The sequence below is a fragment of the Pristiophorus japonicus genome, chromosome 26 (genome assembly GCF_044704955.1).
Source record: "Pristiophorus japonicus isolate sPriJap1 chromosome 26, sPriJap1.hap1, whole genome shotgun sequence".
Lineage (NCBI taxonomy): Eukaryota > Metazoa > Chordata > Chondrichthyes > Pristiophoridae > Pristiophorus > Pristiophorus japonicus.
The window spans coordinates 21,141,616-21,156,057 of NC_092002.1; the positions used below are offsets into that span (position 1 = coordinate 21,141,616).

A 14,442-nucleotide genomic window follows, 5' to 3' on the forward strand; every position below is an offset into this window, starting at 1 on the left:
CATCTAAGTCATTCATATATGTAAATAGCTGAGGCCCCAGCACTGATCCTTGCAGCACCCCATCAGTTACAGCCAGCAAACCTGAAAAAGACCCATTTAACCCTACTCTCTGTTTTCTGTCCGTTAACCAATCCTCTATCCATGCTACTTTATAACCCCCAACCCCATGAGTCCTTACCTTGTGTAATAACCTATTATGCAGCTTTTGGAAATCCAAATATGCTACATCCACTGGTTCCCCTTTATTTACCCTGCTAGTTACATCCTTATAAAACTCTAATAAATTCTGTTGCTGCTGATGGCCCACAACACTTCAAGGATGCCCAGTTTTGAGCTGCTAGATCTGCTCTGAATCTCTCCCATTTAGCATGGTGGTAGTGCCACACAGCACAAAGTATGTCCACAGTTTGAAGACGGGATTTTGTCTCCACAAGAACTATGTGATGGTCACTCCTACCAATACTGCCTTGGATAGATGCCTCTGCGATAGGTAAATTGGTGAGGACGAGGTCAAGTAGTTTTTCCCTCATGTCGGTTCTTTCACCATCTGCCGCAGGCTTAGTCTGCCAGCTATGTCCTTCAGGACACGGCCAGCTCGGTCAGTAATGGTGCTACCGAGCCACTCTTGCTGATGGAGATTGATGTCTCCCACCCAGAGTACATTCTGTTCCCTTGCTACCCTCAGTGCTTCTTCCAAGTGGTGTTCAACATGGAGGAGTACTGATTAATCAGATAAGGAAGGGTGGTAGGTGGTAATCAGCAGGAGGTTTCCTTGCCCATGCTTGATCTGATGCCATGAGATTTCCTGGGGTCCGGAGTCAATGTTGAGGACTCCCAGGGCCACTCCCTCCCGACTGTATACCACTGTGCCATCACCTCTAGTGGGTCTGTACTGCTAGTGTGACAGGACATACCCAGGGATGGTGATGGAAGAGTCTGGGACATTGACTGAAAGGTATGCTTCCGTGAGTATGATTATGTCAGGCTTATCCGTGACAGCCGTGGCACAATTAGTAACACTCTCGCTTCTGAATCACAGGTTCGGGATTTGTGTCCCACTCCAGAGCCTTAGGCACAAAAATCTAGACTGACACTCCAGTGGTGCACTATTAGAGGTGCCATCTTTGTGATGAGACATTAAACCGAGGTAATGTCTGCTTTCTAAGGTGGACGTACAAGATACCATGGCAGTATTTCAAAGAAGAGTAGGGGAGTTATCCCTTGTGTCCTGGCCAATATTTATCCCTCAACTAACATCACAAAAAAATAGATTAACTGGTCATTATCATATTGCTATTAGTGAGAACTTGCTGTGTGAAAATTATCTGCCGCATTTCCTACATTACAACAGGGATGTACTTCATTGGCTGTAAAGTGTCTGGAGTTCATGAAAGGTGCTATATAAATGCAAGACTTTTCTTTTGTCTGTGGGACAGCTCTCCCAATTTTGGCACAAGTATCCAGATGTTAGTAAGGAGGATGCTGTAGGGTTCCGAACATACGAACAATGACCATCTGGTCCATCGAGCCTGTCCCACACAATTGTGATACCTTGTGTATCACCACATATACACTCCACCCCACCCGAAACCATGTGATCTCCTGGGAGAGGCAAAAAACATTAAAACCCAGGTCAATTTGGCAGAAAAAAAATCTGGAAAATTCCTCTCTGACCGAAGATAATTCTGGCCTTGAATTTCCTGCAGTACCTACTTTCTGTAAGAGGTGATCTCTGCCCCAGCCAGAAACAATTCCAGCTTGAAGGGATTCAGCGGGTCTGCATCCACCACACAAACGGCAGCTTGTTCCAGAGGTCGACTATTCTCTGGGAAAACACCTGCTGACGTCTTACCTAGATCTAGCCCCAGTTGACTGGGTTGGCCTTTGCCATGTCCGAATCTGGTGCCTACTTCCATACTGGATGGTCCATCCCGTGTTTTGTTTTTCCCAGAAGTTTAATACAACTGAGTGGTTTGCTAGGCCATTTCAGAGGGCAATTAAGAGTCAACTGAGTGACATATAGGCCAGACCGGGTAAGGAGGCAGATTTCCTTCCCTAAAGGACACTAATGAACCAAATGGGTTTCTATGACAATCCAGTAGTTTCATGGGCACCATTACTGATACTAACTTTTTATTCCAGATTTATTTCACAGCTATCATTGTGGGATTTGAACTCATGTCTCATGGATTATTAATCCAGGCATCTGGCTTACTAGTTCAGTAACATAACCTCTATGCTACCGTTTCGGATTAGAGAATGACTTGAAGGTCCTCGGCAACACATGTTCTTTCCCTTTTATGATATCCTGAGTGCAAAAAGTGAGAATTTCTTGTTGTTAAGATGACAAGCCATGGCTCCTAAGTTTAAACATGCAATTCATAGCAGGTGTGATGACATGAACATGCAGCTGCATTAGATGGGAGAATAGATGTAAGTATGTGAGTAAGGAACAGTTGTTAGAGGAAAGATAGTGGCACAAAGTGTACCCTGCTGCATTCTTGTGATAAACACTGAAAGTACTTTAACACTGCGTAAGTGTTGGTAATTATAAGTGTCATACATGACATGCACACCATATCAGTAGCAGGTACCTAAGAAATAGGAGCAGGAGTAGGCCATTTGGCCCCTCGAGCCCTATCCTGACTGACCAGACGAATGGTGTGGTGCTTATGACGTTGATGCCTGTAGCTACCCCCCACCATTCTCCTTTAGCAACTCAGCAGGGATTCCAGGGGCACTCTGTCACAAAGAGGGCACCATTCCTCTGGTTCACTTCCGCCAGGAGAATTTCACTGGTCGCATTTGAGAAACAGGCCGCTGCGTGATTGCTGAACTGGTTCCAGACATATTTTGTGAAACAAGGGATCTGTCTTTCAAACTGGCAAGACAAAATGACTGTCCCTTTAAGCTATTGCAAGCCTTGGAACCCTGTAGCTGCATCTGATTTCTCAGCCACTCATGCGAGCTCCCAATTGCATGCATTTGCACACTCGGAGTTTGTCGATGAGGCTCACCCTGGAAATGCTGGGCACTTTCCCCCCGTTGCCAGAACTTTAGTCAAGCAAATGCCCAACTGAAAAATCTACACTCATATGTTATCTAAGTGTGCACTAACCTGCTCTAAGGAACACGGATTATAACTAGCACAATTAAGGGATGAAAATGAGATATAAGGCAAATCAACAAGAGTTATAAAACAACGGTAAAGAATAAAAGATAGCCTTGATCTAAGAAAGGAATGCGACTGTCTGCTTTGATGAGGATTATTATTTTGCTGAGGTAAGATGCCCACAGATAGTTATTCCCGAGGTGACCTTGACTCTGACAAGTGGTGATATGCTGAGTGCTGTATCCGTAACAGAACCTTTGATATCAGGGGTAAAGTTTGATATGAACGTATAAAGCAGCCATTATTAGGGAAATACTAATCTGCCTCAACTTGACATATGTCCATGATCTGCTTTTTCACTTCTACAACAATGGAACATCTCTGCAGGAAGGAAATCCAGTCAATATTTTATTTCCTAAGTAGTGTTTCTGGGAGGTGTACTCTTAGACTGAAAGTACTTCTTCGCCCTCAAGGTAATGTTCCTTTTTAACACATTATTATTTTGTTCATTGTAATATACTACTTCTAGTGGACTACTGCTCCACCTAGTGGACTACTGTGGTAATGTAGCCATTGCTGCAAATACAATAAAGGCATCAGGTGACAGGTCACCTGACAAGTTCCTGTGTTTAAGAGCCATCTTGTAAAGTCTGTGTGCTGTGAGGTCGTAAGAAAGATACCACATTCATAATAAAAATCGTGGAATTTCTAAGTTTGAATCTATTTCCAGAACTGGAGAATTTTAGCTATGAGAAAAGATTGAATAGGCTGAGGTTGTTTTCCATGGAACAAAGGAGGCTGAGGGAAGACTTAATTGAGGTATATAACATTATGCGGAGCCTGGACAGAGTGGATAGGAAGGACTATTTCCCTTAGCAGAGGGGTCAATAACTAGGGGGCATAGATTTAAAGTAATTGATAAAGGAATTAGAGAGGAGAATTTTTTTCACCCAGAGGGTGGTGGGAGTCTGAAACTTACTGCCCGAAAGGGTGGTTCAGGCATAAAACGTACTTGGATATGCACTTGAAGTGCCGTAACCCACAAGGCTACGGATCAAGAGCTGGAAAGTGGGATTCAGCTGGATAGGTCTTTTTCAGCTGGCAAACACGATGGGCCGATGGGCCGAATGGCCTCCTTCTGGGCCGTAAACTTCTATGATATGTCAAAACTGTAGCACAAGGCCTCATCCCAAAGCCCAAAAAGGGACAATCATCCCAATTTTAATTTATTCGCTCCTTCTCTGTACTTGTGGGCCAAAAAGTTTAAAGTGCTCATCAATTCTTAAAGAAAGAGTTTGTGTCGTAGCATTAAGATTTTAGTGTCACGGGCATCAGTAAGTGTTTTAAAAATGTTAATTACGAAAACCTGCTGCTGCTTTTCATTTAACTTTTCAGTTCTTTCGTTATTTGTGTTTCAGGATCTTCAGGATGATTTGCACCACTACTGGCCAAGTCTAATCAAAACTATTGCATTTAAGTTTTGGTAAGTGGTGTGTACCATACTGTTAATTTTTGCAAGAGTACTTTTACAAGCGCTAATCTGACTCCCACGGAGTTATTTCTCAATTGATTCCGGAACAGGAAGACATTCACTGGTGCTCAAGACAGAATATTGGGGTGAATGGAAAATCAGAAGGTGACTTCTTGTGATGATTATGCACATCTCCTGTGGGGCGATTACAGAGCAACATTGGGAGCAAGGTGCCTACTTGCCCTCTTGGCTGCTTAACGTTGTATAGCACACTCATCATCAAAAACAGAGAGGATAAAAAAAGTTAACTATATATAAGCTTCATTGTTCTTACTGATAACTCTCAAATTGTCAAGTGTTGCAGTCATTAGAAGCTATGCAATGTGAACCAACAAATTTTAGAGGAAATAAAAATCCTGGTCTCATAAATGGCCAGTATAATGTCTGAGTGGTTTATCTTCTATTACTGCAACTGAATATTAATTAGATCTAGGCTCTTAAAAAGCTCACAGATTCAGAAAAATTCAAGTCTCCATGGACCAGTTATTTTTTAGCTTGTCCGCTGTGATGCTGAAAGAAACATTATTATTCACGATAAAGCTACTCAACAGGAGTAGCTTTATTACTGCAATATATTGACCTAAACAACAACTTGTATTTATATCGTGCCTTTAACGTAGTGAAACGTCCCACGGCACTTCACAGGAGTATTAGGAGACAATTATATTTGACACCGAGCCACATAAGGAGAAATTAGGGCAGGTGACCAAAAGCTTGGTCGAAGAGGTAGGTTTTTAAGGAGCATCTTAAAGGACGAGAGAGAGGTAGAGAGGTTTAGGGAGGGAATTCCAGAGCTTAGGGCCTAGTAACCAGAAGGCATGGTCACCAATGATTGAGCAATTATAATCAGGGCTCACAAGGGCAGAATTAGAGGAGCGCAGACAACTCTGTGGGGTTGTGGGGCTCGAGGAGATTACAGAGATCGGGAGGGGCGAGGGCATGGAGGAATCCGAAAACAAGGATGAGAATTTTGAAATTGAGGCGTTGCTTAATCGGGAGCCAATGAAGGTCAGCGAGCACAGGGGTGATGGGTGAGCGGGACTTGGTGCGAGTTAGGATGCACTAATCAGCTAAAACTTACTATTTTCTTTTAATGATTTTGGTACTCTACTTCTGCTTTCTCTTTCTCCTCTCTCGCATTTTATTATTATGTTATTTCTATCTAATATTTTAATATATAAAAAATAGAAAATATTCTATCTCCATGCAATTCCTGTCAACTTTTCCCAGGATAAATTCCTACATCCACATTTAGAATGGGAATTGCCTATGTAAACCTGACATACTGCAATTACATTCTTCTGCCAGTGGAAATATAAAAATAAGGACAGAAAGTATGACTTTAAGATCGAGACAGAGTAACATTGGGTATTACCTCCCATCATATAACTCTGCTTCACCTAAAGACTACACGTGGTGTTGATTCTCAATATGCCCCAGGAGATTGGCCACTATTCCGTTGTATCAATTGTAACCTTTGTTCTTTAACAAGGTTAAACAATTTTCTCACCTTTCCGAACCATTCCATTCCAATGTTCCTTTCTGAGCTTCAAAAGTTACATTTTTAGTCCATCAAGTACAACTGAAAATTTATTCAGTTACCTTGACAGAAGACCAGATCAATAGTTGGTGCCATTTATCTTGTCAGATGGAATCCTGATTATGAAGAGTAAGTTAATTCCCCACTGTGCAGCAGTGTCTTTGCTCCCGAGTGAAATAACTTATCCATAATAATCCGAGGTTAAATGCGAGATGAAATCCTCCACTCAATCTGATGAAACTCTACGCAGAAATGGAATCATTTAAATTGTCACCTCCTCGTCTATGACAATATTGAGAACAAAATGTGCAGGACATGTTTGTTTTCCCAGCATTGAATCTGTTGAAGTACAGAAACACTAACTGGTCTGTTTCTTTTCATGTTCGTGCCATAATATGCATTATGATGTAATGATCTTCCCCACTTATTGCAGGACAAATGAATGGCACAAACACGGCACCTGCGCAACATGTGCTGACAGCATGTCTTGCCCACACAAGTACTTCAGCCTGGCGCTCCAGCTCTGGACAAAGTTCTCCATCGATGCGTGAGTTCTGCTGTCAGTGTATCAGCGCTGAACAGCAAATGGAAGATTTCACTCTAATGAAACACATCTAAAATATTTGCCTATTTACTACTATACCACTGAAACACTGTGTATTATGCTCCACCCCTTCAAGCAGCCCCTCTTTGCCAGGAAGCTGATGTTTTATTGCACAGTGTGTTGACTCACAGTATATATATTCAATAATGAGCCTGATAATGTGATACAAACATTTAGCATATGGACTGTTGATTTCTGGGTGACATACACATCTGTCGCACTAAATTCTAACCTTGTGCCATAATGGAAGCTCAGCTGTTTGGCATATTATGCTGGCACTGTGGACACTCACTGTATGATGTGCTGGTAGAACACCGAGGTCAAGGGGTGTGTTTTTTGGTGCTAGCAGCTCTTAAACAGGTGCTGGTTGCCTTAAATCTGTGCTGTTTTTGAGGGGAAGAAATGGCTGCAGCAAGGCTAACATAGAAATATAGAAAATAGGTGCAGGAGTAGGCCATTCGGCCCTTCGAGCCTGCACCACCATTCAATATGATCATGACTGATCATGTAACTTCAGTACCCCATTCCTGCTTTCTCTCCATACACCTTGATCCCTTTAGCCGTAAGGGCTACATCTAACTCCCTTTTGAATATATCTAACGAACTAGCCTCAACAACTTTCTGTGGTAGAGAATTCCACAGGTTCACAATTCTGAGTGAAGAAGTTCTTCTAAATTCCAGTGAATATAAGCCTAGTCGATCCAGTCTTTCTTCATATGTCAGTCCTGCCATCCCAGGAAACAGTCTGGTGAACCTTCGCTGCACTCCCTCAATAGCAAGAATGTCCTTCCTCACAGGAGAGACCAAAACTGTGCACAATATTCAAGGTGTGGTCTCACCAAGACTCTGTACAACTGCAGTAAGACCTCCCTGCTCCTATACTCAAATCCTCTCGCTATGAAGGCCAACATGCCATTTGCCTTCTTCACCGCCTGCTGTACCTGCATGCCAACTTTCAATGACTGATGTACCATGACACCCAGGTCTGGTTGCACCTCCCCTTTTCCTAATCTGTCACCATTCAGATAATATTCTGTCTTCCTGTTTTGTCACCAAAGTGGATAACCTCACATTTTTCTACATTATACTGCATCTGCCATGCATTTGCCCACTCACCGAATCTGTCCAAGTCACCCTGCAGCCTCTTAGCTTCCTCCTCACAGCTCACACTGCCACCCAGCTTAGTGTCATCTGCAAACTTGCAGATATTACATTCAATTCCTTCGTCTAAATCATTAATGTATATTGTAAATAGCTGGGGTCCCAGCACTAAACCTTGTGGTACCCCACTGGTCACTGCCTACCATTTTGAAAAGGATCCGTTTATTCCTACTCTTTGCTTCCTGTCTGCCAACCAATTCTCTATCCACGTCAATAGATTACCCCCAATATCATGTGCTTTAATTTTGCACACTAATCTCTTGTGTGGGACCTTGTCAGAAGGCTTTTGAAAGTCTAAATACACCACATCCACTGGTTCTCCCTTGTCCACTCTACTTCTAGAAGATTTGTCAAGCATGATTTTCCTTTCATAAATCCATGCTGACTTGGACCGATCCTGTCACTGCTTTCCAAATGCGTTGCTATTACATCTTTAATAATTGATTCCAACAATTTCCCCACTACTGATGTCAGGCTATAATTCCCTGTTTTCTCTCTCCCTTCTTTTTTAAAAAGTGGGGTTACATTAGTTACCCTCCAATCCATAGGAACTGATCCAGAGTCTATAGAATGTTTGAAAATGACTACCAATGTATCCACTATTTCTAGGGCCACTTCCTTAAGTACTCTGGGATGCAGACTATCAGGCCCTGGGGATTTATCGGCCTACAATCCCATCAATTTCCCTAACACAATTTCCTGACTAATAAGGATTTCCTTCAGTTACTCCTTCTCGCTAGACCGTCAGTCCCCTAGTATTTCCGGAAAGTTATTTGTGTCTTCCTCAGTGAAGACAGAACCAAAGTATTTGTTCAATTGGTCTGCCATTTCTTTGTTCCCCATTATAAATTCACCTGATTCTGACTGCAAGGGACCTACATTTGTCTTTACTAATCTTTTTCTTTTCACATATTTATAGAACCTTTTTCAGTCAGTTTTTATGTTCCCTGCAAGCTTACTCATACTCTATTTTCCCCCTCCTAATTAAACCCTTTGTCCTCCTCTGCTGAATTCTAAATTTCTCCCAGTCCTCAGGTTTGCTGCTTTTTCTGGTCAATTTATATGCCTCTTCCTTGGATTTAACACTAGCCCTAATTTCCCTTGTTAGCCACGGTTGAGCCACCTTCCCAGTTTTATTTTTACGCCAGACAGGGATGTACAATTGTTGAAGTTCATCCATGTGATCTTTAAATGTCTGCCATTGCCTATCCACCGTCAACCCTTTAAGTATCATTCGCCAGTCTATCCTAACCAATTCACTTTTCATACCATCGAAGTTACCTTTCTTTAAGTTCAGGACCCTAGTCTCTGAAGAGTTATAATGGCACTACTTCAAAATACATCTCTGGAGGTCCTGCTCCAGGAGCTGTTGGCTAGAAGGGTGATAGTTTTTGGTGGTGAGGGACATCCTATTCTTAAGAGTAGAGTGAGAGGAACATAAATAGATGTAGCAGAGTCAATGTCAAGTCACCTATCTACAGATGGTATGAACTGATGCATAAGAAATTTACAGGCCTTGTATGTGAAAGTGATAGTTATCGTATTTTGCAAATTTTATGTTGCCATATAATGCATGATCATAGAACTTCACTGAAAGCTTGGCACAGCACACAGAGAGCATGATCAATACTTTGTGAACTATTTGCTTACTTCCCAAATGCATGCCCGTCTTTTTGCATGCCCACTCTTGTCAGTGTGTTTGTCCGATGGTCCATGAAATATGGCAAGGTGTAATCATAAGCGTGCTGCATGTTCAGGAACATGTTACGGTTGCTGACGGAGGTTTACTTCTGCCACCACATAATTTAAATCCAGGTTGAGGCAGGTTCTCTTCTTCTCCAAATGTACCTTGGCAGAACAAGTTGTGCAAAGTCCATGAAGCTGCAATAATCTTGAAGAGCTAGGCTGACCTGTACCACGTGTTTCCTCTGATACAGCCCTTTCTCCTCCAGAAACAACACATAGGAAAGGGATTCTTAGTAAGAAACCCATGGCCCTTTATTGGGCAGAGCTCAATTATAGTTCCTTTGGCCAACACCATAGGGAGCAGCTTTAAGAAGATGCCACTAGCTGTTGTAGTGTAACCCAAGAACATCATAAAGGAAACAATGAAATTCCTGGGTCAACTTGATGCAACTACCAAGTTGACACCTTTTTAAGTACAGGAACCCATGGCTAAACGGGCCAATGAAAGAGCTCCAGCAGTGCAGTTCAGCTGCTGAGACTGCATTTTGGGGCAAAATCCTACATTTTTTTGAGGCTGTAATATGCCTAGTGTACACCTGGAATGCAGGCTCTGCCATAGATACTTACTCTTCACCTTATCCCATGCTATGTGCATCAGGCGCACAGTGGCATACAGTTCATCTATGCCTGGTGTGCATCCAGTTATGAGATAATTACTATTCTGAGATCTCCTATTTGTCATGCACAATGGCACACCTGAACGTAGACTTGTAGGTCCCATTTTAATTTACAACAGCATTAACTTAGACTTTCGAACTTTTTTTTCAGGGCCTTAACTGCTGCTGGGATCAACCCTACATGTAACAACAGTTACACGGTAAGATCTAATAACATCTATCTAAAAAATATTTAAAGATTCAAATATTGATATCTGCCCTTCATTGAGTCTCAAGAACATTACTGTTTTGATGTAGAATGATACAGCACAAGAGGCTATTTGGCCCATTGTGTTTGTGCGAGCTCGTTAAGAGATATTCAATTAGTCCCACTTCCCTGCTCTTTCCCCACAGCCCTGAAGATTTCTCCTTTTCCAAGGATAAATCCAATTTCCTTTTAAAAGTTACCAATTAATCTGCTTCCACAGCCTTTCAGGTAGTGTATTCCAGATCATTACAACTCGCATAATTTCCACCCTCCTAATTTATCTGCTGGATTATTGCCAATTACCTTAAATGTGTCCTCTGGTTACTAACCCTCCTGCCAATGGAAACTGGTATCTACAGCAAAGGCCTAGTTATTTCTCTCATCAACTCACCTTTGCTGCATTTGGGTATTTTCCTTTAACCAAGAACATTTGCTTTATTTATGCAGTGACCAGAGACAGACCAAAAATGTGATACGACAGATGTTATAGGTCTCATTGTGCAGTAGTAGTGATTAGCGGATCAACGTATCATTAATACTAAATATATAGGTCAATTTACGAGGCTGTGCACCCAGCAGAGTCTCACCATTGAAGGCAGGAATAGAAATAGGGCTACATTGCAGCTCCAATTTTCTGCCCCGTGCTCACTGTTAGAAAAGTTCCATGCTGAGAGTGGCAGTTCACAAAATTACCCCTTGCTCTGCTACGGGGGTTTTTGGTGGCTGTTGGTGTATTGGGCCTCTCTGTCCCTTCTAGGGGACGGTCCAGCAGCTTATGACTCGCTGACCACTAAACTGGTAGTTGCGAAGCGCCCTAGCACCCCTATCTGGTTCTAACCTCAGAATTTTGGCGGATTATGAGCTTCCACAAGGGAAAACAAAACACTCAGAGACAAGTGGTCCTTGGAACAAAAAAAACGGGTAAGTCCAATTTATTAGCCACGGTAAGTTTCCAACAAGGTCAAACTTCATCAAAACACATATCTGACACACACTTATAAACTATGAAAATCTGTGGGAAGAAACGGACACAATGAAAACCTTACACAATTTTATCTTTACAAGACAGTTCCAACACCACCCCCCAAACCCCTTTTTTTAACCTGACTGACCAAGGCTGACAGTTGGGAAAAGAAAACCCCAGGATAATACTTACGATCTCTTTTGACAGTTATCTTTTTAGCCTTAGGATGGTTGGTTTACGGAGTAGCTGAGTGAATGTTGCCTCTCCCAGTTACTTCAGTCTCTGGTTCTTCAGTTGGTTGGCCTTGGGGCGTTGTTCGGTGTGCAGCTCAGCTTCTTGAGACGACGCTGGGCCTTTCAGCAGTTGGGTTGTATATTCTGCACACAAGTCGAGTCCAGAGCCCATACGATGGCATGTTTCACAGCCGGTAACAGTCTGTCTCCGTTCTCTCTCGGCTTCTGTCTTGCTGCTCCTCGACTCCTTCTCCGACTGCCCCAGCTGCTTTCTCTCTTTTGTTTTCTGTGGTTCTGTAGGTCCTACTCCTCTAGCTGCTTTTTCCTACTATATTCAAACTGGGCCGGGTAGTGCCGATTGGTTGAGGATTTCCCCGCTTCAGGCCCGACTCGACCCCTGATTGGCCTGCCAGAATGCACTTTTCCCCCATTGGCCAGTGCCTCTGTCTCGCTTTTGAGCCAGACTCCACAACGTAATCAGGAGATGTCACAGGTAGGTGTGAGGACCGGGGTATTGTTTCAGTGCACATTGGTGCCTCAACGTCTGTTGGTCCATTGTAACGTCCCGGGAGTCAATTACCACAGTGATCTCCGGGCTATTGTCCATTGTCCATATTAATTAGATAGATAATGGTCCACATTCATAATTTGATTATGGGTGAGTCATATTTTCGAACTGGGCCAGGTAGTCCCCATTGGTTGAGGATTTCCCCGCTTCAGGCCCGACTCGACCCCTGATTGGCCTGCCAGAATGCACTTTTCCCCCATTGGCCAGTGCCTCTGTCTTGCTTGTGAGCCAGACTCCACAATGTCTGTATCCGCCCACACGTTTCCCAGCCTGCCTGGTTTGAGGGTTTGACTTGGCCAAAAATGTTCATTTTAAAATGTATAGGACGATCCCTTTTAGTTTTCTTGTCCTTGGGGTGTTCCAATAAAATGCGGCCGTGGATTTTCGAACCTTACACCCTGTACTGTAATTTATGAATTTGTGATGTGTTCCAGTTTAGAATTATAGAAGCATTTGGCTCAAATTTCCCCAACCCCTTTTTCTAGCGCTCTCACCCAAGGTGCGCCGCTTTTGTCCGCCTCCAAGTGCGCTGAAAATCTTCCTCCCGATTCTGGCCGCTCCCCAGCCTCTCCTCGGTGGTGGCGCAGGGTGGCCCAGCAGAGCTAGGTCCCGGTGCTGAAAACAGTGCCGGGTCCTCTGCACATGCGCGCTAGAGTCTGTGCGGGAGGGGCCCAAAGCACACCGTCCCTAGCCCTGACCGAATGGGCTCCCTCATCGGCAACCCGCTGCGTTCCCTAAAGTAGGACTTCTATTTTTTTTTTACTGATTGATTGATTGCTTATTCCTTTGGTCTTGGTGCTTTAAGTGCAGGGTTCTTTCTATTTTTCATTTGTTAATTACTTGTTTATTATTTTTTGTATTTGGTGCAAATGTACTGCTTTGTTTAATGCTTGGTGCTTTAAATGTATTTATGCTTCTTTAACGTTGTTGTAAAGGTGTTTAGTGCTTTGCAAGGTCCCCTTCCCCCTTCCTATCTCTGGCTGCCTGCACTTATTTCTTAAGTCACCGCAAGGTTTTTCTGAACGTACAAGAGTGCCCACTTACGCTGGCCTAAGATAGTTTGGAGTAACTTTTAGCTGGCTAAACTTGCTGAAATGGCCAAAACAGGCGTAAGTGGCTGGTAACGCCCCCTTTTGAAAAAAAAATTAAACTTAAAAAAAAAACCTAACTAACTCACTTACACTGGCGCAAATTAAATGGGCAGAATTGCAACTAAAAAGATACTCCAGAAAAATCAAGTTGCACCAAAAACAACGGAGCAACTCCTGGGGAAATTTGGGCCCAATCCAATCGAGTTTACGCCGGCCCTTTCGAAAAGCAACCAGTTAGTCCCATTCCCTCCTCTTTCCCCATATCCCTGCAATTTTTTCTCTTTCAAATATTTATCCAATTCCCTTTTGAAGACTGCTATTGAAGCTGTAACCACCACCCTATCAGGCAGCGTATTCCAAATCCTAACCACGCGCTGCTTAAAAAAGATTTTCCTCGTGTCGTCTCTGGTTCTTTTGTCAATCACCTTAAATCTGTGCCCTCTGGTTATCGATCCTTCAGCCAATGGCAACAATTTCTCTTTATTTACTCTATCTAAACAAAATAAGATTTTAAACACCTCTATCAAATCTCCTCTTAGCCTTCTATTCCTTCAGCTTCTCCAGTCTATCTATGTAACTGCAATCACTCATCCCTAGAACTGATACTGTTACCTTCATAGGCTGGCCTAGAAAGCAGATTCTAAAAGGCCCGATATCCCACAAAATCTATTTCAAGTCGAACTGGATGAAATAGGTGAGTATCAATATGAGTTGCTCCAAAGATGAAGCCCGGGGTATGTTTAATGTTCTGTTCTGGGTGGGAAGTCGAGAAGAGGTGGCAGAAAATCATGCGGGCCGGAGGCTGCCCACCGAGACCAGGTAGATGGCGGGATCAGCTGTTGGGCTCCCCCGAGGGTCCAGGATCGGGAAGGATGATGAGAGTCTGTGAGAATGAAGCCTGGACACATAAAGGAAGTTTTAAAAACAAAAGAAGTTTTTTTTTAAATGTAGGGGTCGAAATTGCCCCTTTTTGCGGCACCCGTTAGGCGCTAACGGTGCGTGAAACACTTTTCACCCAGGGACAATAC

General features: G+C 43.1%; 2 protein-coding genes across 4 annotated transcripts in view; one reads left to right on the forward strand and one right to left on the reverse strand.

Moving 5' to 3' along the window:
• Positions 1-14,442, reverse strand: part of LOC139239236 (synaptosomal-associated protein 25) — a 539,314-nt gene that overhangs the window by 510,997 nt on the left and 13,875 nt on the right. The window lies entirely within an intron of this gene.
• rnaset2l (ribonuclease T2, like) overlaps positions 1-14,442 on the forward strand; it is a 44,947-nt gene that overhangs the window by 25,504 nt on the left and 5,001 nt on the right. For 2 of the 3 annotated variants that reach the window (XM_070867924.1, XM_070867925.1), the window contains exons 6-8: positions 4,531-4,595; positions 6,617-6,730; positions 10,463-10,511. In XM_070867924.1, coding sequence (XP_070724025.1) covers positions 4,531-4,595; positions 6,617-6,730; positions 10,463-10,511 — 228 coding nt within the window. The remainder of the gene's footprint in view (positions 1-4,530; positions 4,596-6,616; positions 6,731-10,462; positions 10,512-14,442) is intronic. The other variant, XM_070867926.1, reaches the window with a different exon arrangement.